General features: G+C 49.2%; 1 protein-coding gene across 2 annotated transcripts in view; it reads right to left on the bottom strand.

Moving 5' to 3' along the window:
- WTIP (WT1 interacting protein) overlaps nt 1-24908 on the bottom strand; it is a 73765-nt gene that overhangs the window by 41898 nt on the left and 6959 nt on the right. Inside the window, exons 1-2 of one of the 2 annotated variants that reach the window (XM_054170120.1) lie at nt 23090-23122; nt 5952-6053 (exon numbers count right to left, since the gene is read on the bottom strand). In XM_054170120.1, the coding sequence (XP_054026095.1) occupies nt 5952-5997 (46 nt within the window). In that variant the 5' untranslated portion in view covers nt 5998-6053; nt 23090-23122. Of the gene's footprint in view, nt 1-5951; nt 6054-23089; nt 23123-24908 lie in introns of those variants that run through there. The other variant, XM_009902749.2, reaches the window with a different exon arrangement.

Below are 24908 nucleotides of genomic sequence, written 5' to 3' on the forward strand. Positions count from 1 at the left end.
AGTTAAAAGCCACTGAGACACACATTTGTACCACTGTGCCTACCAGCTGGAACGCTGCTGGACACGCAGAGCAGAGCTCATAGATTTAACACTCAGTCTTGTTTTATGCGATGCGAAAATTCACAGAGAATTTCATTTAGGGCTGTAAAAGTGACACAGTTTGGATGCAGTGACTCCTGCCAGACTTAGAAATATGCTGTGGGGACAGAACAAACATGAATTGAAAATGAACCTTCCTTTGGGAATTTGGGTAAGTTAAAAAACTCACCAACTGCTGATAAAAATACACCGAAGGGACACAGCTCCCCTAAGATGTTCTGTGCCTTACTACCACCAAGAGTAAACAAAGGTTCAATCCAGGGCAGCAAATACGCAGAAGACCATTCCCAGTGTCACAAGAGCAACAAGCTGGGACATGAACAACCTCCTATTAATAGACATCTACATGGAGCAGCACCCAGTGGCTTCAGTCAGAAGGGAGCTATTGTCTGTGAGGCTTAAGAGGAGGGTAAAGGCAGCTTGTGCCCACAACCATGGCATCAGTTCATCCCTTCCACAGCAGCTGGAGGGCCCAGGCTAATTCAAAACTGCTCTTTGTACCTTCAGGGTAACAGCGCCCACTGCTGCAGCTGTCCCCCATGGGCCTTGGAAGATGGCAGTGCAGTCAGTCTTGGCTGTGATCCTCCTCTCAGAGGCTTGCAGCAATGGGCTGGTGAAGTCTGGACAAAGGCTGGCACCAAGGCAGCAGCAGCAGTGCCAGTAAGCAACTGAACTGTGATACCTTCAGAAGTTGTCCCTTAAACTGCTGTGTGAGACCCCCATGACTGCTCCAGTCTGATCAATAGCTACCCAGGTAAAAAAACCCAACACCAACAGCTGCATACCTCTGGGATTATACAGTTTGCTCTGGGCTCCTGATTCATCTTGTGGTGATTTCCTGTGCCTCAAAACCAGTGGCAAAAGTGCAAAGTAAAGATGAATGGCCTGCTCGAACATTTGCCTTCACGTAAGAGAGCAGAATGTGTTCCTGGGTTTTATGGTGAAATACCTCTCAGCTTTGGGAGCACAGAGACTTCAAACCTTTAGCTCTGCAAAGCTCATGCCCTGCCCATCTCCTACAGTCCCAGAGCAACAAATAACAAACCAATGATTTATCTAACTGCAGTTCCTGCAATAGCTGCCACTGGATTAAAATTTCCAGCCTGAAAAAGATGCTGTAGACAGGCATTATGATCTGCAACTGGAGGCACCTGATAAGCTATCTTCTGTAGTGAGTATCAAATAGAGTCCATTAATTCCTGCAACTGATCACCTGCACTCAGAGCACACAAATTGCCATCACTGCAATTATTCTCCAAGAAATCCTGCCACACTCTGAAATACTACCAAGAGGAATCAGAGGAGCTTTTCAGGCAGACATTTGTCAGCTCTTGTCTTCCATAAGCAAGATCTGTAGCTGAACTGCTGCCAAAACTAAAATTTTACACTTAGCAGAAGGGCCAGCATGTGCTGCTGCCTGAATTCATCTCTGGCAGTTAGGATTCAGCAAAGCATGCTTCCATCTGAGTAATGGAACAGACTTTAGCAGGTCTGAGGCTTTTGCTGAATCAAGGCCTGGAAGAGATTCCACTGGTGCTAGGGCTGGGAGAGGATTTGAATCTACATTTAGAAGCCATCCGAACAAGCTACAGTTGTTTTCTCTAAGAGATTGTGGATAGAGATCTACATTGAACCACTTGATCCCAGGGAAATCAGATCACTTTGGCTTTCACACTACCCGAACCTGACCTCTGAAAAAAGCGATCTGAGGAGCATGGCTTTTTGCAGGAGGGGTTTACACACAGACATAACAAAAATCAACTCACAGAGTCCGAGATGCTGAACTTGCTCAGCTATGAGAGCAGGGCTCAGCTATCCAAAGGCCACAGAACACACCAGAGGCAGAAAGGCAGCACATAAAATGTTCCTGCCAGCTAGTTTGCTTTTCCTTTCCATTCTTCCTCTGACCTCAGCTCACTGCCAAGATTTCCTTTATTTTGAGAAGATCTTATTCACCTCTGGATCAATTCAGTACTGAGTTTTATCCCAAAGCTGTCAGAACAGCAAGACAATGAAGAAACTGACTACCTAAGCACTTTACTAAAGGGGACAGAAGTCTCCTGTTTATTTCTCTCTATAACATTTTCATCCTTCTGCATTCATGTTCTGAAGACATAACCACCCCAACTGCAGCAGACCCCTGAGAATCCACCCTGGCATCCTCACACCCCTACACTAGCAAGGCTGGAATCCTCACAGAGGTGCCACAGCATCTGAGAGTGTGGTTTTGGTTTCTCTCTCAGTCACAAGCAACAGAAACCCTGCAGCAAGGGTGATCTACAATGGTGGGAGTCAGAAAGGAGGGAGCCCTGCAAGGTGCAGTTCTGCCACACACTACCCTTGTCACCCTGACACATGGCACTTGGCACTGAAACCCAAGCTAAACCCAAAGAATTGCCTAGAAAGGGACTCTGACCGGGGTCTTTTCCCACTTCCCTGCAGAGCTGCACTTGTCTTTGCTGAGCTGCAAATGATGAGTGCAGAAACAAGGCCCTGGGAGGCTCCATCACTCATTATCACATTGCAGCCTGAGTGGGCTCCAAACCACAACTTTTCCCAAGGGTTTGAAATTACTTTTTGTTTGTTTGTTTACTTTTTATTTCATTGTAGCTGGTTAAATATTGCCCCCCCCTCCGCCCCCCCAAATCAGCTGTCTTCAGGCATAAATCTTTATCTTCTTCAGTTCCTGCCTTTTGCTTTTCAGATCTGTTACACTGAAAGTAAGGATGGCAACTGCTGGAGGAGAGTTTGGATCATTTTCTGGGGGGGGGAAAAAAAGAGGAAAGAAGAAAGGCAAGCTTACTCTATCTCAGATTTCAAAGCATACATAGAAGCTAGTGCACAGGAGCTGGTTTAGGTAGAGAGCACTGAGGCTCTCCTCTGCTCCCCTGGCAAAGACTGAAGGAGCATTAGCCTGTGTGCTGTGGCCTCTTGCCTAACAAAGGGTATTCATGACCACCCAGCTACCTATGCATTGAATCTAAAAGCTTGCCTCAGCTTTAAACACTTTCCAGAGGGACATTTGGTCTTAATTTGAAAACAAAGAGCAGAGAATATGCCACTTCTCTTGCTATTTTGTCCCAGCAGTTAATCATCCTCATTGTACAAGAACTGTCTTTGATTTCCTATTTGAATTGAGCCAGGGCAGCCTCCAGAGAAGCTCTCCCTTGTGTTTGTCTCCAGTGCACACGAGATTGCTTTCTAACCATGCTTGATGGCAAAACTATTTACAAGCTCCAGCCATGTGTCCCTCCCATCATTTCTGATACCTAAACCAAACTGGGCTCTCACAATCAGCTTTTCTCCAGCCATTAACCATCTATGTAGCTCTTTCCAGACCCTCTCCAGTTTCTCCTCCTCTCTCTAAAGGTGGGCACCCAAACTAGAGCGTGGAATTTTCACCTAGGTCCCACCAATGTGACACTGAGGGTAAGAGTAAATCCCTGTTCAGGAACTGCTGCACTGCTAGAAGTTTCCACTTCATTGCTTATACAAGGGGCCCTGTAACACCTTTTCAGCAGCCTGTTCCCAAAGGTGTGACCTGCACAGCTCATCCCCAAGGTCTGGATCTACCAGCACTGTCCTGAATCATTCTGATCCTCCCAAGGATGGCACAGCCTCAAATCAAGTGAGATACCAAAGACTTCAAGTAACTCCCCCAGCTATGCTCATTTTTATGCTGTTTTGGAGCCCAGTTCAGAAGAAGAGCTCTGCTTTAGACTCACAGTGGCATACAGCTGAACCTAAGCTTTGACCAAGTGTTTCACCTGCACTCCAGCACCACTGCCACATCAGCAGCACATCCACCTTTTTGGTGCCCAACATCAGTACATCCCCACACCTTCCCCCTTTGATGGGATAGCATCAGAAGTTGCAGATAGGGAAACCCAAGCCCTTCTTCCTTGTGAAACATGCTAGCAGGTGCTAGCTGGGCCCTGCAGCCCGAGAGCAGAAGCTGAGGAGCCAGCTTGGGGCAGTGTCTCCTCATGCATGTGTGTGACTGAGGGCAAGCTGTGTGAATCACACAGCATTCCTCTGGCACTGTGGGCTGGGGCAGTGCCACGCTGCAGCGGGCACGTCTGGAGCTGCCCTGTGGCAGAGCTACACTGGCCACACACACCTCACCACAGCGCTCAGGAAAGCTGGCTGGCCTTCTGAATAATTAAGCTGGGCTTGTATTTTGCTGTTAAAATACATTGTCTGGCCCTTAGATGTTCTCCTGAGGAGCAGAGGGAGCTGTGTGCAGACCCCCAGTGTGCAGCCCGACTGCTTAAACCCCTCCAGGTCCAGCCCAGCAAACGAGCTGGGATTCAGCCCTGCAATTAGGTGAGGCTAGCATTGGCAGGGGGTGGAGAGACATCATCCAAGTTCAGATTTTATAATGCTCTGCTAAGCAAGATGCTGCTCACTTCCAGAGACAACAGAACAGCTACTTATGCACTGTCAGACCTGAGCAAAGCCAAGAGTGATCCCTGAAGGGCTGAGTTTGCTCTGCAATCTGCTAAGAGTGCAGAGTGATCTATAAAGGTCATGAAACTCCACATTCAGGTTGCAGGTTTCTCTAAAGCAGTACTGACCTGTACAGATCACAGGAGAAGAGCCACTTCTTTCACAGGTGAACTTTATAATCATCTTTTCATTATCATCTTATTTGGTTCTGTGCCAACAACCTTTTACTCTTCATCTAATCCTTAATTAATCCTTTTTATAAACAACTGACACCTGACATGCTCTGCTCAGAGTGAATCTTTCACCATGCAAAAGTATCACAACAAGAGCTGCAACACCCAGTTCATGTTTTGGTATCTTAGGGATTCGTTTTAATATCTTAAGAACCTAAAGAAATGTATGGGGACAGCAAGAAAAGAAATCACAGAATTCATAGAGTCATAGAATGGTTTGGGTTGGAAGAGATCTTGAAGATCATCCAGTTCCAACCCCCTGCTGTGGGCAGGGACACCTCCCACCAGCCCAGGTTGCTCAAGGCTTCATCCAACCTGGCCTTGAACACCTCCAGGGAGGGGACATCCATGACCTCCCTGGGCAACCTGTTCCAGTGTCTCCCCACGCTCAGTGTCGAGAATTGCTTCCTAATCTCCAGTCTCAGTCACCCCTCCTCAATCTTCAATCCATTTACCCATGTCCTCTCACTGCAGGTCCCTGTAAAAAGTCCCTTCCCAGCTTTCTTCAAGGTCCCCTTTGGGTGCCAGAAGGCTGCTCTAAGGTCTCCTTGGAGCCTTCTCTTCTCCAGGCTGAACAGCCCCAACTCTCCCAGCCAGTCTCTGCAGCAGAGGTTCTCCAGCCCTCTGATCATCTTTGTGGGCTTCTCTGGACCCACTCCAGCAGCTCCAGATCCTTCTTATGCTGCAGGCACCAGAACAGGACACAATGCTCCAGCTGAGGTCCCACCAGAGCAGAACAGACCAGAGGAGCAAAACCCCTTCCCTCTTCCTGCTGGTCACACTGCTTTTGATGCTCATGGAGAGCTTCTCATCAACCAACAACCACTCTCAACCCACTCTGCATCCAGCCTGAATTTGTGCCTGGGGTTGGCCTGACCCAGGTGCAGTACCATGCACTTTGCCTTGCTGAACCTCATGCAGTGGGCACGGATTGAAGCCATTTTTTAGGTGCTGCCCTTAAAACAACCAAGTAACTACTATTCTGGGCTGCTGCTTGGGAAAACACCATTGAATACTGACAGCTGGCAAATAAAAAGCAACTTCTGAAGCTGGATCTTGTGTGTGCCTCAGAAAGCGGGCAAAATGAGTCTCCCTTTGCACACTGGTTGCTAGAGGAGTAAGTAGTACACAAGGAAGCCACTTACTGAGGCTAGGGTAGATGTGACTTACCACAAGAGCAGCAGGTGAAGCAGTTGGTATGGTAGAGGTTGCCCATTGCTTGGCAAGCCTGGCTCGCTCCATACACACCTTTGCCACATTTTATACAAATACCTACAAAGCAGAAAAAGAATGGAAGTTAGAACCCTCTGCAGCTCCCCAGACCAGCTCTAGGTGGTTGACTGATAACACTCACAACACCCCCACTGGCTCCCAAATCAAGAAACTCCTCGCTCTGAACAGATTCAAGTACCCAAGACAGCAGCATGCTGACTGAGGGAAACAAATGCATGGAAGCTAAGGCCCCCAAAAGGGGCAGGGGAAGCCTCTGCTGCTGTTTCAGTGCATGGAGACTGAGGCTGGCTAAAGACAGACCCAGGGGAGGCAGGTGCAGCAAGAGAGGACACAAAATCCATAGACTCTCTGGGAGTAACTCAGCTTGCTCAAGGAGTAAGTTAGCAAGACCTTCACAACTCAGTGCTCCACCACACTACAGTCAGTAATCACCAATAAAACAATTCAGCCCAAACCCAAAGGACTTCTCTTTGCCCCTCTCCAGCATGGTAGTGGCAAGAGCACTGGTCCATAGTGAAAGCCTTGCAGTGCTGGGCAAACAGGGCTGTCAGTCACAGCTCATCACCTCCACCAAAAGCAGCAGGTAACCTTATAAACATAACCTGGCACCTTGGGAAACAGAAGAGTGAGCCACCAGCTGCCTGGGCAGCCTCCTCCAGTGCCTGACAACCCTTTCTGGGAAGAAATTTTTCCTAATATCCAACCTGAACCTCCCTTGGCACAACTTGAGGCCATTTCCTCTTGTCTGACTATTGTCAAATACTAAACCTGATTTCAGTGAAGCAGAAACTATGCTGCTATAACCAGACACCAATATCCCCAGCTGTGATGCAAACTAGCTGGAGCCAGCAGTTGATTGCAAACAAAGAGTTAAGAAAATTCTGGTCCTTAGGCTAGCTGAGCTCTGACAGGGGAAAGGAATTCCAGAAAATGTGTTGCTTCTCCAAGGCTGCTACATCTGTGTCTTCATTTGTAACCAAAGGTTATGGAAAAGCTCTGCTATTTGCCACCAGTTAATGGTTAGCTGCTGCTGAAAGATGGTTATTGACTCCTGTGGACACTGTGATCAGAAGGGACGTAAGCAGCTACAGGATCTGCTCCCAGCACCCACAGACCTGCTCTCTGCCTCATCATTCCACAAGATCTGCTGTAACTGGTCCCTCCTGGCCCTTGGGCAAGAGAGGTTGCATGCACAGCAGAGAACATAGGGTTCACACCTGAAACAAGCAATCTGTTACTTCAGGATCAGGTCTTAGCATGAGATGGCCACAGAGCCAGGAAAATAAGTCCTTTTGGAGCTACCCAGCTACCCACACCCTTTGTGCCAACCATGGACCTTGGCCTGGCACCTACTGATTGCCTGACTGTGAGGTTAGGCTGAGACTTCTCTACCTTTTCCCATTTACACTGAATACTACCCAAATATGAGCAGACATCCATGGTCTGCAGCTCTCTGGCATTTCTGTCTGTGAGCTCTCATGCACAAATCTCCTACAGCCATGAACCACTTTGACAAATGAAGTTACTGCCTCATTTCTTTGCCCTTGCTCCACTGATCCATCAGAAGCAGAGGAAGGATTTATGGTGGATGCTAAACTTGCACTAGCCTCTCCAGCAAGTGATTCATTAGGAGCAGCTGCCTATTAGCTGGTTTTCTCTAGGAGACCAGTCATTAACTGCAGGAAGGAATGAGCACAGAGATGATGAGCACATGTGTACCTCCCGAGAGCTGCAGCTGTGGTGGGGCTGTGCTGTGAGCTCATAACTGCCCAGCATTTCAGCTCTCCTTTCCCACCAATTACATGGCTGTGCAGAACTGGGTTTCCACCCAATCACAGCCCAGACTGCACACTGAAAGCTTTTGAAAGCCTTGACATAACAGCTACATCACTCCTTTTCCTCCCCCCCCACCCCACCCCCCCGATTTAACTCCCAAGCTTGTTAAAGCACCTATGAAGAATGTTCTGCTACAAAGCACTGTGTCTCCTTTCTGCCACTTCTCTTGACATGACTTCATACCAATTATCTCAGCCTTCATGCAACTCCTTGCCCTTCCTGACACCTCTGTTCCAAGCAGCTGTACCTCCAGCTCCTCACCATCCTTGGAGGTGTTCAAGGAATATGTGGCCATGGCACTCTGGCACCTGGTTCAGTGGCCATGATGGTCTTAGATTGATGGATGGACTCGATGATCTTTGAGGTCTTTTCCAATCCAAACAATTCTGTGATTCTGTAGCTGTTGCATTTCCACCCAAGTCATCAGCTCTGCTACAGATCTGGGGTCTCTCTTTAGCTACTAAAAAGTGCTTCAAGATGTTGCATACACCCAAGGTTTGCATAAAGGTTGGCTGAGCGAGAGCACAGCAGCACAGCATTCCTGTGAGTAGAATCTGAACACACACACACTCCGTGGACCATGGCAAAAGAGCACCAATAAAAACAACACTAGAAGGAGAAGGAGCACCCAGAGACTCCCTGCTAGATGTTAGCTGCAGCACACTGCCAGTGCTCCTCACACCTGTAACCAATCCACTGCACTGAGCTGGGCCATGTTAGTCAGAAGAGCATCTCTAGACACAGAGTCACAGATTGCATTAGTTTGGAAAGGACCTTCCAAGGTCATCTTGTCCAACCCCCTTGCAGGCAACAGGGACACCTCCAACTACAGCAGGCTGCCTGGGGCCACATTGAGTCTGACAGATAACCACCTTTGGGCCAGGCTTTGTTCTCAGGCACACATAGAGCTCAGCCTGTGCCTAATGCCATCCTCACTTAACCTGAAATCAAGGATTTAGACAAATGCAAGAAAAATGGTACCATCTGGTCCCTCAAGTTCAGTGCACAGCAGCTGTGTGAGTCAGAGGGAGGATCTGGCCATCCCCTCCTTGACAGCAGGCCACAGCTTGAGGATGAGCTGAGCTTTACTGTCTGACAGCCACACCGTATCTCCAGGATAACTGCTACATGCTGCCTGCAGTAGGAAACAACCAAGCCCTGTCATCAAGAGTTATGGTAAAGCTAAAATTAACAACTAACACATGGCACAGATGACTCCCTCCCTGCCTCTGCAGCTCTGTTTGTGCTGTAGTGCCGGGAAAGGGCGGTGAACGTCATGCTGGGCTACTGCAGAATCCCCTTCTCGTCTCTCAGACAGCAAAAGCCTACCCTTGCCTACATCCTCATCAAGCTTTTCCGCACCTGTGGCCTTGCCAAGGCACAGGGGCAGGGAAATGAAAACCCAGAGCCATCAAGTGGGCAGAACAAAGGAGGAGGGAAGCCTTAACGCAGCTCAAGAAATCCAACTGCAGCCAGCTACAGGAGCATGAGAGGGGCTGCAGCAGATGCCTGCAGGTGTCAATGGCTGGAGAGGTCTTGCCCGGTGGGCTGCAGTGCCTGGAGCCAGTGAGCTCAGCCTGGTCAGGCTGCACAGGGTACTGCTACTGCCACTTAAAGAAACAAAGTCTGCTAAGAAGCTGGCTAAACGGTGAAGCATCAGAGCTGCCCTCCGCAGCAGGACCTGCCCAGGCTGACAGCAGCTACTGCACAGACATCCTGGACCACAGCAACTTGGATGCTGAGAGGTGACCTCAGGCAAGAAAAATGCTCCCTTCCTTCCAACAACCACAGGAGAAGGGATCTTCCAACACACGTCAGCTCCGAGGCAGAGAGAAGAAATAAGGCACCTAACACAGGGCAGAGCCTCTTCCCAGCAGCCAGGCAGGAGCACAGGAAGCAGCCTGGGAAAGCCTCCTGGCCCTTGCCACAGCTGGGAGGGACCTGACCTCATCTGGTAACACAGCTATGGCTTGCAAGTACCCACGCACCCCCTGCAGCAACCCTGCTTGAGGTGGGAGGAGGTTAATATGGAGGAAGACAGATCACAACACCTAACAGATCCCAGCTGAAGCAAAGCAAAGCCAAGAAACAGGCTGTGGACCAGGATTTGTTAAATCTTACTGATCTTGCCCCCAACCCTCCTTTCTTCCTCAGAGAAAGAAGGTAAAAATCCCATTGACAAAGTATTTAGGCCCTTGAGATACAGATCTGCTGACTTACAAAGATCTCCCTCACTCCACTGCCTGCCTCCTACAGCAGGCTTTACTCCATTAATACAAAGGCCTGAAGCAGGAGGGATGCATGTATGGAACTTACCCAGAAAAAAAACAAATTTGAGATTAATTTACCTTTGGTTACAGATGCAGTAAAGTTCACATTCATTGCTAGTTTTGCAGAAGCAAGTTTTAGGTTCTGGCTCCAGTCCCTGGAATCACTTTCATTACCTCCACTCTGCCTATTGCTTAACAAGGCTGTGGCTCGCAGGACAAAGCCGCTGAGAGAGGTCATGGTCATGAAGGGAGGCACTGGGAGCAGTTCCAGGAATGACAGTGCTGATCAGGACACAGGAGCTGAGCTTTACCTCCCTGAGAGATCAGTGTTGTCAGCAGGGCTTGCCCTCAGTCTCTCCCCACCTGCTTTGGCTCATTCTCTCAGAAGCCTTCCAGAGTTTCAAATGCAGGGTGAGGGCAGAAACTGGGAACGCAGAAGGCTGTAGAAACAACTCTCCACCCACCCCCCCAACTCCATATTTTAGCAGCTCTGAGCCCAGGGCATGTCTGTGCTGGTGAATTAAGCCCCAGCAGTTCCCAGGTCAGCACTGCAGGGTGGGAGATGCCATGGGAGCTGGTATCAGCTCTGATTAGCAGCCGCTAGGCACTGGGAGGCTTTTGTTACTGGTTAGAGGGGATCCACCCCATGGATGTGGCGAAGGCACGAAGCTAGCACAGCAACTGCTTCTTGCTTCATACAGTATGTGAAATTGCTGCTCTGAACCATGAAATTACTGCCACTATCTGCAGAGAGCTGGCCCTGCCTGTGCCTCTGCACAGCTTCCCTTTGTGCGGCTGGGGACGGCACAGGGCATGCCGCAGGCCCTTTGTTCCGCGCCCTGTTTTAGTTACGCTGACGCCTGCTTTGCAAATATTCATTCATTTCTCTGCTCCTTCACTCACTGCATGGCAGCTCCAGGATGATTTATACTTCTTGCTTGGCATTTATAGAGAGATCTTTTGCTACTGAGGCAATGAGCTGGAAGACTGAGTCCTTGTGGCTGCTCCATCGTCTGTGCTGCTCTGTGCTGCTTTGTCTGCGACTCAGAGCTGCAGCTGACTGCTCCAGGTTCATGCTCAAGTTGACAACATAGCACAAGGGCACTTGCAAATAACCTCAGCAGCTGCATTACTGTCCAAACATAAGACAGAGGATAATTCTGCTTCTGAAAGTACCTTGTGATTACTGAGATTACCTGCCCTGTGAGGAGAGGCTGAGAGGGCTCAGGTTGCTCAGCCTGGAGAAGAGGCGGTTTAGGGGAGACCTTATTGCCATGGACCAGGACATCAAGTGTAGCTACCAGGAGGATGGAGACTCCCCTTTGACAAGGAGTCCCATGGCAAAGACAAGAGGTGATGGGGACAAGTTACTGCTGGGGAGATTCCCACTGGACTCCAGAAGAAAATGTTTCCCCATAAGCACAGTCAGACCTTGGAATCATCTCCCAAGGGAAACAATGGAGTCCCCTCCATTGGGCATTTGAAGATTCAGCTTGCCAGGGCGCTGGGCCAGCTCCCTGCAACTCCACTGTCACCTGGAAAGGTTGGAGCAGACGAGGTATTTAAAGCTTGGTGCTCCGTTCCTTTCCCCTGTGCTTACTAGTGCCACACACCACCAAGAGCACACTGCAGATTCTCCTGTACTAGCAGCAATGCTCACACTACAGAACCCCCAAACTCCACTGCACACACCACCCCCTCTTCCAGTTTCAGCTTCCTCAGTTGTCTTTAGCAAACCATCGAGCTCCCCTATGACTTGCATCTCTTCTGTATGACATGGGAGCCACTGACACCTGTGTGATCTTCGGGGAAAAGCCACTGAAAGCTTCTGAGATGACGCAGAGACAAAAATCACTTTAAATGCTTCACCTTGGGAAAAAATGATCTCTGCCAGCCAGGTGACAAAGTGATATTGACAGCATGAACAACGCAGCCCAAACACCCTGAACTCCACAGCATGTCAGAGCTGAAAGCATCAGCAGCACAGACGTCAAGTTGGAGGCTTTTCATTACACTCTCCCGACACCGCACCTATGAGTCACCACTCTAATATATGGCAGAAAAAAGGTCATATATTACAGCTGCCTTCCTTGACATGTTTAAAATGGGTTCATGATTCAACACGGAGACTTAGCCTAAAAGTTTCCAGGTGCACTTTTCTGTTTTCTTAGATAGTGGTTTTATTTCCAGAACAAGCATGAGTCTGGAAAAGGAATGGCATGACGCAACCACGCTCGGTTACAAACCCAGCGGCTCCTGCCACAGAGCACAACCCAAGTGCTACACACCCATAGAAGCCCCTCGTTTCCACCACCCACTCCACAAAAGGTTGAGGAGGGCAGATTTAGGCTGGAGATTAGGAAGAAATTCTTGACAGTGAGGATGGGGAGACAGTGGAACAGGTTGCCCAGGGAGGCTGTGGATGCCCTTTCCCTGCAGGTGTTCAAGGCCAGATTAGATGAAGCCTTGAGCAACCTGGGCTGGTGGGAGGTGTCCCTGCTCATGGCAGACAATCTTCAAGGTTTCTTTCAACCCAAACCATTTTAGAATAGAATAGAACAAAATAGAATAGAGAATAGAATAGACCAGGTTGGAAGAGACCTTCGAGATCATCGTGTCCAACCCGTTTTTTGTGAACCTATAAAAGAGTGTCACCAGTGCTCTACATCTCACCTGCTGCATGGAGGTTCTCTTATCAAGGCCATAAGTATAAAGAGGTTTTTGCTCAAACAAAAGCATGCAGCTGGGTAGGCATTCTATTTAGAAAGACTGAACTGTTTGCCTAAGGAAAGCTGAAATTACTTCAAAACCTGTTACCTCAGCCCTCTCAACCAGGCGGTTTTTCAGTCACTGCCAGTCAAGTGACTCCAGGATGCTTTGAGAACATGTGGAGGAGGAACATACCTTCCTGTAAGGACATCCTGCAGGAACTCATCCACCTTCAGCTCATGGAATATTTTAGTTCTAATACCTATCCTGGCAAGGCTCATTTTCCCTGCCTTGGCTGCAGTGAAATGCTGAGTTCAGGGAAGTGCTCAGTGCTAGTGCAAACAGCCACACTCATCTGCTCCGGCACGACAGGAAGGCTCTCAGACTGCAAGCAAAGCCTGTCCTGATCTAGCAAGCTGAAAACCCTTGGGACAGCTGGTCAGACCCAGCACTGCCATGTAAACAGGATATTCTAATTTTGCCTCCTCCAGCTCCAGCAAACAGTAACACCAAATGCTGTATATGCAGCCTCATTTCCTTCCTATGGATCCAGCTAAGGAAAAGAGAAGTAGAACTTGGTAAATCAACATGATGCCAGCTTCCCAGTAAATGAGGCTCCCACACACCTAGGCAGTCCACTGCAGACTTGAGGCAGCCCAGTGGTGGCTGTTCCAGGCTTTGGGCAGATTCCTGTCCACAGTGGTTCTTATGAAAGCTTAACTCCGAACTTGGTGTAACCATGAAAGGATCTGAGCTCTATTTTCACCCCTCCAGTGTCTCACTCTCCATGGCAGCCACAGCCAGGCAGCACCCTCAGGCCCACAAGAGAGTGCAGATCTCATTTGACTCAGAAGTGACCCCTCCACTGGGATGGGCAGCACCCCATGTCCCAATGCCTCAGTACACCCAGCTCTGCAGCTCCTAGTGCTGGGCAAAAAAGAAACCACATGATGCAAAGTACTGATGGTTACCTCCACACAGCAGGATTTCTGCTAGGTCAGGTATCCTCTGCCTGGACTGCTTTGACTTCTTCTGGATCAAGTGTTGTCAGCTATGGATCAGGTAGCAGCCTGCTCTCCAGCAGCTGGCATGGGCTCAGGGAACGTGGTCTGCCTGGCTAACTTGACAGAAACGTGAACATGCACTTGACCCACATCCAACTGATATCCAGGAACACTCCAGAAATGCACAAATACCTCACTAAAGACCCTGCTTTGTCCCTGGCTCACTGATCTCAACGTAAAATGGAGGCAAAGCAGGTATAAAGGGCAAGAAAATTGGGGGGGAAAACCCAAATCCAACCAACAAACCAAAGAGCAAAGCATTTTCTCAGCTCAAACCAGTGGAAACCAGGCCTGGGCACAGCACTCAGCTAAGTGTGTTTTGACTCTGCTTCTGCACTCAGCTGTGCACTGTTTCCCAGCTAGTGATCAACCATCACCCAGAGCTAGCAGACTGCACGCCTAGGAACACCCTTGCTTCCTTGCCACCCACTTTTCCCAGGCTCACAGACAGAGCAGTGGCAGCAGTGCCTGCAGGGCTCCTCTGCAAAAGCTGGGCACAGAAGGAAAGAAACCACACAAGATGTTTCCCAGTGAGTTGCCCCAGAAAGGACCTGGCAAAAGGCACAAGCCCCACCTGTAATGGAGTTTTGGCATCATCTGCTCCTTTCACAACCTGCCCACTGCATCTGCAGCCAAAGTCCTGGCCTATAACCTCTCTGGAGATACCTTGAAGCACTTAGCTAAGTGCTAAGCTGCTGCTGTTAAAGAACACGTGTCCTGCAAGAGCAGTTGGCACTGAGACGCAAACAGCCAAACTCCGGCCTGGAGGGCTGGTGGCAAGGGCTGTTTGCTTGAGGGGAGAAACGGTTTATCTCTGGAGATGATCACTGTGCATAGCACTGGTGCCCTGGTGCCTAAACGGTCTTGTTTTCACAGAACAGATGCTGCCAGCCAGCCCTCGGGGCTGCAGGACCCAAACACACAGCACAGCAGGCCTGCTCCCAGAACAAGCACTAGATGCTCACCATCTTCATGATGGCAAGGTGGCCACCATGATGGCAAAGCATCCACTTCTGAAGCTGAATTCTGGAAGACGAGCTCTGATTTTCATGGAGCTGGATGCCAGACTGAAGTCTGAATGATGAGCAAGAGGCAAGATGCTCTTCTCTCCCCCTCCTGACCCCTCGCCACCCCCTGGAGCATCCCACCACCCAGACATTACTCAGTAATTGATCAGCCCCACCATCCACAGTCATCAGACAGCAAATGAGTCGTGGCTAAATGTTTAGCAGCACTTAGAAAAACACAACTAAAGCACAGTTGTGGAGCAAGCTCCTTCAGGACAATTATTCATTACAAATCTTCCTAGAGACAGCAAAGAGAAAGCTCCAGAAGTGCAAAAGCAGGGGGAAAGAGTGAGCAGACAGAAAAGAGCAAAGGTAATTTTCCACTTTGTTAGCTACAGTCAACATCTCCAAATAAATGTGGTCCTGTGCAATCCATCAGGCAAACCTCCCTCTCCACTTTGAAAGGTTCCATGAAGCTGGGAAGTGTTAATTCATTTACATTTTAGAGGAGCAGTTAAAAACTAACAGAAACATGCAATCTGCTGGTAATTAGAAAGTCAACACTTAACTGATATGAGAAGCCTCTATTCATAGCAGCTAAAAGGAACATTCATTCCTCTTTACATCATTCCTTCAGTGTTATGTCTTGATGCAATTTTCAACAGCAGGTGAAATCACTAAAAATTGGAAACAGTGTGAAAATGTTTCCTCTGCCTGGTTTTAATTAAAATAGCCAGCAAAACACAGGGGAGCAGTAAAGAGAGGTAACCCTTTCCACCTCCACTGTGCCGTCTGTTCATCCATCCTTGCAGGGGCCCATGGAAACTCCCTGTGCCACAGCAGGGGTATTTTCCCTACTCCTAAAGCAGTGGCTCAGACTAGGATCATAACAAAAGCAACAGAAGGGAAGTCCTATCTGGGCATGATCTGCGTGGAGGGGGCTTGTGGCTGCCTGAGTTTCAGAAGGTCCACCTCAGAAACAGGCAGCAGAGGGGCTGCTCTTGAGAAGACCAGATGAGACCTGAGCTGCCACAGAGGTTCACAGCACTGGGACCTACTGTCTGGGCATTGAGTGGGAGCTGGCATCTCTCCCACCCAAGACCTACCCATGCTAGAAGCTGACAACGCATTCCCAGCCTTCCCCTCTTGAAGCCCTTTTCTATTCTTCCTAGCAACTTTGTAACTCCTTTAAGGTATGGAACCGGATCTCTGGCCACATCCAGTCAGGACAGCCTGTTGCAGGTACTAGTGGAGACCAGACTTCACTTTGCAGGTAAAGCTTTCCCTCTCTAAATTCACAACAAAATGACATGGCTAAAGACAGAGCTATTCTCTTTAGACTTCCAAATAAGCACAAACACATTTCTGAGCCTGACCTTTAATCAAAACCCTCAGCACCAGCGTGGAAATCACTCAGCTGGGAGATTTTCCTCCTCCTGTGCCCAATCACTGCAGCACAACCTAATGCAACCATTCCCTCTGACTGCAGCAAAGCCCTTCTGGAATCTCTCCTCTCGCTGTATTCACTAAGAAGTAAGTTTGTAAACGTTCCCTTAAAAAGCAAAACACAAACAAACCACAACCCACAAAACTTCTTTTGAAAGCTAACTGAAAGAATGAGAGTATTTCTTGGGCTTGGGGTTTGTTCTGTTTGTTTGTTTTGTTTGGGTTTATTTGGGTCTATTTTTATTTTTTTCATTACCAGAGCCTCTGTTTCCAGCTGACTCCAGCCTCTTCCAGAACAACACTCAGGAAAATAAAGATAACTTCTATTAAATCAGTGAAGAATCTCTCTACTTTGCCATCTCAAAGGTTGAAAGTGAAGGCCAGAGTTGGTACTGAGCTGGTGTCTACACATCCCTTGCTTCTGCCACTGCTGCCTGTGAGAGATGAAGGATTTTATATACTCTGTGGAGAGAAGTTTTGCCCATTTTAGAAAAGGAATCATCATTTAACCTCAATTAAAACAGCCTTCAGTCTTAGTACCAGCCTCTTCTCTGGCTGTCTTCCACCACAGCCAGAGAGAGAGAGATGTCTCCTGAAGCAAAGCAAGAAAAACTCATTGATCACTGCATATGGTTGCTCCCCACTGGTTTTCATCTGGTGGGAGCCACAGCTTTGATCTTGCAGTGGTGTCAATGACTCAGGCTGACTGGAATGGATCCCCTCAGTTTAGGAAAGATGTTGAGTTGCTGGAACATGTCCAGAGAAGGGCAATAAAGCTTGGGAGGGGTTTGGAACACAGCCCTGTGAGGAGAGGCTGAGGGAGCTGGGGTTGCTTAGCCTGGAGAAGAGAAGGCTGAGGGCAGACCTTATTGCTCTCTGCAACTGCCTGAAGGGAGATTGTAGCCAGGTGGGGGTTGGTCACCAGGCCACCAGCACAAGAGGACACAGTCTCAAGCTGTGCCAGGGAAGGTTTAGGCTGGATGTTAGGAAGAAGTTCTTTACAGAAGGAGTGATTGGCCATTAGAATGTGCTGCCCAGGGAGGTGGGGGAGTCACCATCACTGGAGATGTTTCAAAAGAGATTGGATGAGGCACTTGGTGTTGGGTGATAGGTTGGACTCAATGATCTCAAAGGTCTTTTCCAACCTGGTTAATTCTAAGTCTCTGGCAGGGAGAACAGAGGGTGAGCATGCATCCTTCTCCTCTCTTCCCTTGAACCAACAGGCATGCTACCAACATGTGTGATGTGATGGAAGAGTTAGCCAAGCAACTCACACCTTACCTAGCTGTGTTTACAGGTTTAAACCCTGGCAGGCATTTCAGACCCTTGCCTGCTGAAGTAGGGAATATCTAAGCATCAGTTGGCAGCAGCAGGACCTTCACCTCAGACCTCAAATACTAAGCATCCCTCAGGATCCAACCTCTTCTCCTGTACAATAATATTGCCCAGTCCACTACTTTCTAAATAAATAAATAACAAATTTATTCCTCTTTAAGCCCAAGCATACAGCCTGGTCTCTGTTCAAATCTGCACTCCAGTCTGCACAAAAACCTTACCCAACCTTTCCCCCCCACCCAGGCTTAGAAGTTAGTGCCCTGTCCCTGAGCTGCAAGATGAAAACAAGTATGTGACTCAGTTACGAAATGATCGCACCTGAGCCCAGAGTCAGGCCTACTGTAGACCTCAAGACAACCCTTACTCTGTCCTCTCAAGTCAACTGTTTGGTAAGAAACTGCAATCCAAGCAACAATTTGTTTGCAAGCTTTATTGAACACTTTTTCTAGATTTTTCAGAGTGGGAAGAGGAACTGCATGCAGACCTGAGCCTGCACTGGCTGCACACCCAGGTCCCAGCTGCTATCCTCCTCAGAACAGGAATGTCTCCTGTTTAGGGAGGTGTTTTTACAAAAGATTGCCACCTGGATGTGCAGCTTTTGTCCTTTTAGAAGGGAAGGCTCCAACCAATGACACTGCAGCTGGGCTGCAGCCCTAATCCAATTTGAAACATACATAGAGCTTACCACCTAATACTCCCCCTCAACACCCCTGTAATTTGGTCAGCTGGTGCACATCATGCTCACCCAACCACAAGGGCTGGGAGAGTCAGAAGAGACATTGGGATGGAAAAGGGGGAAAAGGAAAAAGTTCTTGGGTCCAGCTAGCATTTGTGCATGGTCCTGTTCTCAGCAGCAGCCCAGAGCCTCTCCTCACCTAGCACTGCTGCTGACCTCTGCATCCCGTGGGTGGGGTTCAGCTCGCTGCTGAAAGCCACCAGGTATGACAACTGCTGATGGACAGGGCTGTCAGGTCCACCAGTCCTCCCCTCAGCTCCAACCCAGGTGCAGGACCCTTCAGCAGGCCTTTACCTGGCAGAGCAAGGTTGGACGTTCCCCACGTGAGCCTGCTGAGCATACCAACCCACCGGCAAATGGCAAAGCTCCAAGCCAAGGCTCATCCTTCATGGGATACCTTGTCAGGAAAACCAAAGCAAGTGCTTCCCCCAGAGCTGCCATGCACCCTTGCTCTGACCTTGCAGCAATCTAAGACTGGGTTTCCCAATCTGCCAATCTTTAACCAAGCAAAACACTTGGCAATTTCAAAGGAAGTTCTGCCCACAAAGGAGTCCAAGACTTGGCCTTAAGCTCAGGAGTTAGCAGGTTTTGTTTTCTGTGGGGTTGTTTTGTTGGTGGTTTGGTTTTGTTTTTCTTCTTTCATGAGCTACAGAAATACATGAGATGGACAGAAGCCAGGTGAGATGCTCTGCCAGAGGCAGGCCACTGCTGCACAGCCAGCTGGGGCTGAGCTGCCCCCTGCTCCTGCCCATTCTCACTCCCACTACCTCAGAAGGAAGCCAGGCAAAGCCCCTGGAAGGTGAGCAGCAGAGCAGCAGCAGGGATGGGCAGAGCTTCACACATTTGGCACACCAGGAAGCCCATTTGCAAGTCTGCACTTGGAGCATCTTCAAAGTATTTTCTTTGGGAATAAATTAAAACCAGCCTGTGGGGATCACCTCTTTCTGGGCTGGTTCTTCACTGGTCTGAATTCCTCCCAGGTGTGAAGAGGGGCTGAGAGAACCTTTTCCAGAAAGAGCAACATCAGTCTGCTCCTGTACAGCGCAAAAAGCTGTTTCAGCCTAACCCCTTCTCTTGTCCCCTTTTCCTAGTAGTCACAGAAGTCTTCCTGGGTTTTGTTTTCCAGAAGAGCATGGTCTGGCATTCCCAAATCCTCCCATCCCATGGCACAAGGGCTCTCTGAAGCCCTAGGGCAACGTGGGATTTGGCAAGTGAATTGCCACGCCTGCCCTCTGCCAGCAACTACAGCAAGGCGCAAACCTTGCTCTGTGCCTGCCCTGCGCTGCCTTCAAAGCTCCAAGCCCAAACCTGCTGTGGACTTGATTTTTCCCCTCTCTGGACTGGGCAGCAACCAGCTCTGCAGATGTTGCTTGTGTGGCTGCCAGAGTCCCACAGCCCTCTCTGAGGCTGGCCAGCACCTTCTGGCATGGCCACTCTTGTTCACCTTGTGCAAGAACATCACCCTCAACACTAAGACACAGAGCTAACACTGAGAGATTCTCCTTCCAGGCCAAGCACCACAGAAAACTGCTTCCTAATGTAAAACAGCATCTGAGACAAACCCTGGTGGCCAGCAACGCTCCAGGGAAAACCATCAAGTACCACTAAGCAGAACTTGCTGGTTTGCTGCCAAAATCCCAGAAGGTAACCAAAGGGAAAAAGCAGCACCCAGAGTCCTCCACATTTCATCCACTGTGAGCACAGCACCAGGGTGCTCACTTCAACCACCCACAGGGTAGGCAACAGATGTCACATGCATCACCCACATCCCCCCATCTACCCCTCTGCTCCCTACATCCTCTCCAGGTTTAGGTCTTGATACCTTTAAATGACTTCTGCTCTGGGGAGAAGACAACAAGCAGAGGCAAAACAGAGGATGCAGAACTCAACTTCTCCCCTGCCCTGCTGAAATTAAGCACAGTGAAGTCAGGACCAGCCTCTGGATCTGGTCTCTTCCCACTGACACCTCAGTGCCACAAGATGATGGAAGCCCAGCTTCCAGCTGCACAAGGAGCTTTCCTAAGACTCATGTCCATCTTCCAGAAACTCATCTCCTGTGAGCAAGTGGAGCATCCTGGCAACTCCATTCCAACAGCTGCCTTTATCCAGGCTGAAAGAGGTCACCAAGACTTCAGCAGCTCTCCTTGCCCACCTTCTCCTTGTGACCTACATCACAACTGGCAGGACACTGCTGTCTGTTAAGTTACCAAGCTCCCAAGCAAATCAGGGATGGCTTTTGCAGCCAAAGCACAAACCAGCTCCACGGTGGACACCTCCTGGGAGCTACAGAGGTGGCTGGGCAGGCCAGGCAGAGAAACACAGCAAGGGTGAAAGACAGACCTGAATTTCATTATTCCTTGATCTCTGCAGTGTAATCAAAACAACCAGAGATGACTCCAAACTGTCAGAAACAAGTCAAACATGCCCCCATGACCTAAAGAGGGCTAGCATGGGGTCTGGACTTGGCAGATTTCCAAAACAAAAGTGTAATTAGTTACCAATACCTTGTATGGAGGTTATGCTGAGATACCTTCAGGTTTTTCCCAAGGCACTAAGGTCTGCCCCTGAGCCACAGGGGTTTTTCCACTGGAGCAAGCACATCACTTGCTGGGATCCACTCTGGTTCTTTACAGGACTGTAGCACAGAGGCTCAGCCCTGCTCCAGCCAGGAGCAGCCACAAGCCAACACACTTTCTAGGAAACCAGCTACTGACCTACACTTCAGAAACTGAAGGCTTATTTCTCAAACCAGCTCCAAATCTGGACTCTAACACACTTGGTTGTTGTGCAGCTCTGTTTTCTATTGAGTGTTTGGATCTGGGAAACGTGGCTTTGATTAAAAATGGGCAACTCACCAACTGCTGAGAATTTTCACATAACTGCTTGGAAAAAGAAAAAAAAAGACAACAAACCAAACAAACAAAAACCACCACAAAAACCCCAAAACACAACACAAAGAAAGGCTGCAACAGTCATTAGCCAGTCATCAAAACTTCTGCCTTGTCCCCTGAGGAATTACCCGTTTCCCCCATCCACACCTGAGAGCTGGGATGCTGAAGGTTAGCAGCATGGCAACTGCCACAACACAGAGGGAAACACTGCAAGAGCCAACATTTTGCCAGGGAGAGCTCTTTCCACTGCCTGCTATAAGCAGTGTGGGGTGCTTTTTTTAATACTAAACAAACCCAAAAATCAGCATTCTCTCTGAACTAACTGCCATGGAGAGGTGGAGCAGGAAGAGTGACAGCTGAGAGAGTGCACAGAGACTGCAGGTCTAACCCTGCTGCCTTTCATGCCCATGGCAAGCAGGCAGGGCAGCAGCCAGCAGCACACATTTGTGAGCAGAGGGAATCAGGCCTAAGTGGCAAAACCTATTCACTGTCCCCTGGCTCAGAATCACTGCCCCAGTGATCATTTTCCTGTCATTCAACACCTGTCCCAAACAAACTGAGCAGAAATCTCACACCAGGACCAAAGACAAAACACAAACCCAGGGTACTCACTCTAATGCTGCCGAAGGCAACGTCCTGCCTGCAAAAGCCAAGGAAACTGAATCAAGCCACAATAGCAGAGACCTCAGCTATCACAGCTCAGTCAGGTCAGCACTTGGTTGACTACAGTAACACACAATCATTCTGCTCCCTGCCTGGTCAGAAATCCCTTTCTATCAGGGACTCGCAGCCAGCTGTGCCCTGCATGCACTCTGCAGCTTCACACATGCACTAAAACCAGCCTCCAATGGCTCACATTTAAACTGGGGATATCTACAGCTGCCTGGCCCTGGGTTTTGGGTTCAACACCACAGCAAGTCAGTCCAAGACTCCCACTCAGGACTGGCCTTACCCAGCACTCCCTGAAGCCCCCCAGCTAGGTCTGCCAGCACCGAGGTGACACTGAAGGAGATGAAGTGCAGCACAAACACCCAACTTGCAGCCTGGGAGCTTTACTCATGGAGTCCCAGCTCCCTGCACTGCACACACTTGGGGATGAGCTTGCCGCACAGGGGAAGGCTTTATGCAGTGACCACCAGAACACAAAAGGGTATTGCCATGCCTGGGAGAGACCACAGGTGTGGGCTGACCAGCCCTGAGCAGAATAGGACTCTTAACCTCTGCTAGTAATTATCTTGGTGCAACCCAGCATCCTGTTGGCTTTCTTTGCCCTCATTTGTGTCATTATTCCAACCCAATCACATCCCTCTTCTAAGTCATTTATTTGGCTTCTCATCCCAGGCACCTGGAGGAACTGAGCTCTCCAAGACCCATCACAGGGGAAACAAAGCATGCACAGATTGCACAGGCAGCACGTTGCACCCATCAGCAGACCCCACACCAGCACAACCCCAACGGGCAGCACCAACCACATCAGCCCAAGAGACTCTTTCCCCCAAGTTATGCAGTAGCTGCCACCACTGCCCCTTCTCCCAGCATCACAGAGGGTGGTCAGGGCTCACAGCCACACAAGGCAAGACAAGGGCTGAGCTGCACTTGTCAGCACCTGTGCACCACCACAACTGCAGCAACAGAGGCTCACAAGAGGCTTTAACACAAATGTCTTCAGGATTTTGTGCAAAACCTGCTGAGAGGAACTTTTCCAGCATCTCAAATTGGGTAACAGCTATCACCAGCAATAAATCCTTACCCACAGCTGAGCCCCCCAGGTAAGCCCTTACATGTTTTATGTGCACAGTAGTTCTCAGCTGAGCACAGAGGTGTTTGTGCTCTGGGGTTTTTCTTCCTTAATGAGTCATAGGCTTTTTCTTAAAAGTTTGCTGGAACACATAACTGAGGCATGAGAGGTTTACTAAAACTGCTCCAAAAAACAAGGAATGAAGTCTCAGACAATGTGCAATACTTCAGCTGGAAGAGATGTACAACTTGCTTGGCTGTTCTCTTGTGCTGCTCTGTCTCGTGGCACAGTAACAACCAAGGCCACACTGATAGGGAATTAAAACAATGCAGTGAGGTTAACAGAGATCACAACACAAAGATCTGCTCCACCAGAGGAAAAAGGGAACAAATTCCCTTACAGAGACAGGCACAGATGAGATTATTGTTTTAAGATTAAGAATCACACGAAACTCCAGCCAAGCACTGACATTTGCTGGTTGATCATTAGCACATCTGTTCTTTTGGGGGGTTTTTTGAGAGCTGAAGGCTGGTCCTGCTCCTAAACAAGCCAACAGGGATTCTGCTGCCAGTCTCAGGAGCAGTCACACCCCTGGAGCATCTCCAAGCAATGCCACATCACAGCCCCAGGTACCTCCATCCTGTCAGGACTTGAACCTCTCAGGCAGTTGAATGCAGCCTTCCAAACCAAGCCCTTCTAAGCTTGCAACAAAACTCACAGACTCTGAGCACATTCCTGCATTTCTTCCTTTTTGTTGCTTTTGCAGTTTTGCTTTCTGGGACACGCTCCCAGACCTGCCAGAAAGGAGGCACTTTGTCCAGGATAGGTATTAAAAACAAACCAAATAATCAATTAAAATATTTTTTTAAAATAAATACAGTAAATCAAGCCCCAGATTGCTCTCTAGGAGACACCAAGTTTCTCCAGCCACAGAGGAGGAAACTGCTTTGGACAAAATAATGCTGATGGCAGAACCACTCCACTGTGGCAGGCTGCAAGACAAAGCACAAACATTGAGACACCACAGGAGCAGCTGCAGCTCCTCTCCCACCAGCACAACAGGGCATCTGAGGAGCACATCTGAGGGTCCCACAGGACCCCAACACCTTCACCCCAAAAAGGACAACTACCCAAGCACTTGGCCATCACTGGGCAGCACTGCAGGGTTACTGCTGTGCCAGGGGAAGTTTAGGCTCGAGGTGAGGAGAAAGTTCTTCACCCAGAGAGTCATTTGTCATTGGAATGGGCTGCCCAGGGAGGTGGTGACTCCCTGGAGGTGTTCAAGAGGGGATTGGACATGGTGCCATGGACTAGTCATGAGGTCTGTGGTGACAGGTTGGAGTCGATGATCCTTGAGGTCTCTTCCAACCTTAGTGATACATCCTTTGCCAGTGCCCAAGCTGGGTGTGGGACAAAAGGGACACCTCCCTAGGTCTCCAAGCGCTGCTGAGGAAAACCCCAATTCCCAGCACTGCCAACATGCTGAGCAGCAGTGCCCTGGGAGAGCTTCTGAGACACAGCACAGAATGGTAGGGGTTGGAAGGCACGTCTGGAGATCAGGGAGTCCAACCCCCCTGCCAGGCAGGGTCACTAAGAGCAGGTCACACAGAACACATCCAGGTGGATTTGGAAATGTCTCCAGACAACAGAGACTCCACCACCTCTCTGGGCAGCTGCTCCAGGGCTCTGTCACCCTCAAAGAAATTCCTCCTCATGTTCAGATGGAACTTCTGATGATCCAGTTTGTGCCTGTACTCAGTTTCTGCAATTTTTGTTTGTTTTAGTAAAGCAGCTCAGCGCTGCTTGGTTTGCTTGCCACCGAGGAGCAACCCTTTTAGAAACAGCTGAAGATTCCTTTACCA

This window comes from Dryobates pubescens, chromosome 19, assembly GCF_014839835.1.
Source record: "Dryobates pubescens isolate bDryPub1 chromosome 19, bDryPub1.pri, whole genome shotgun sequence".
NCBI lineage: Eukaryota > Metazoa > Chordata > Aves > Piciformes > Picidae > Dryobates > Dryobates pubescens.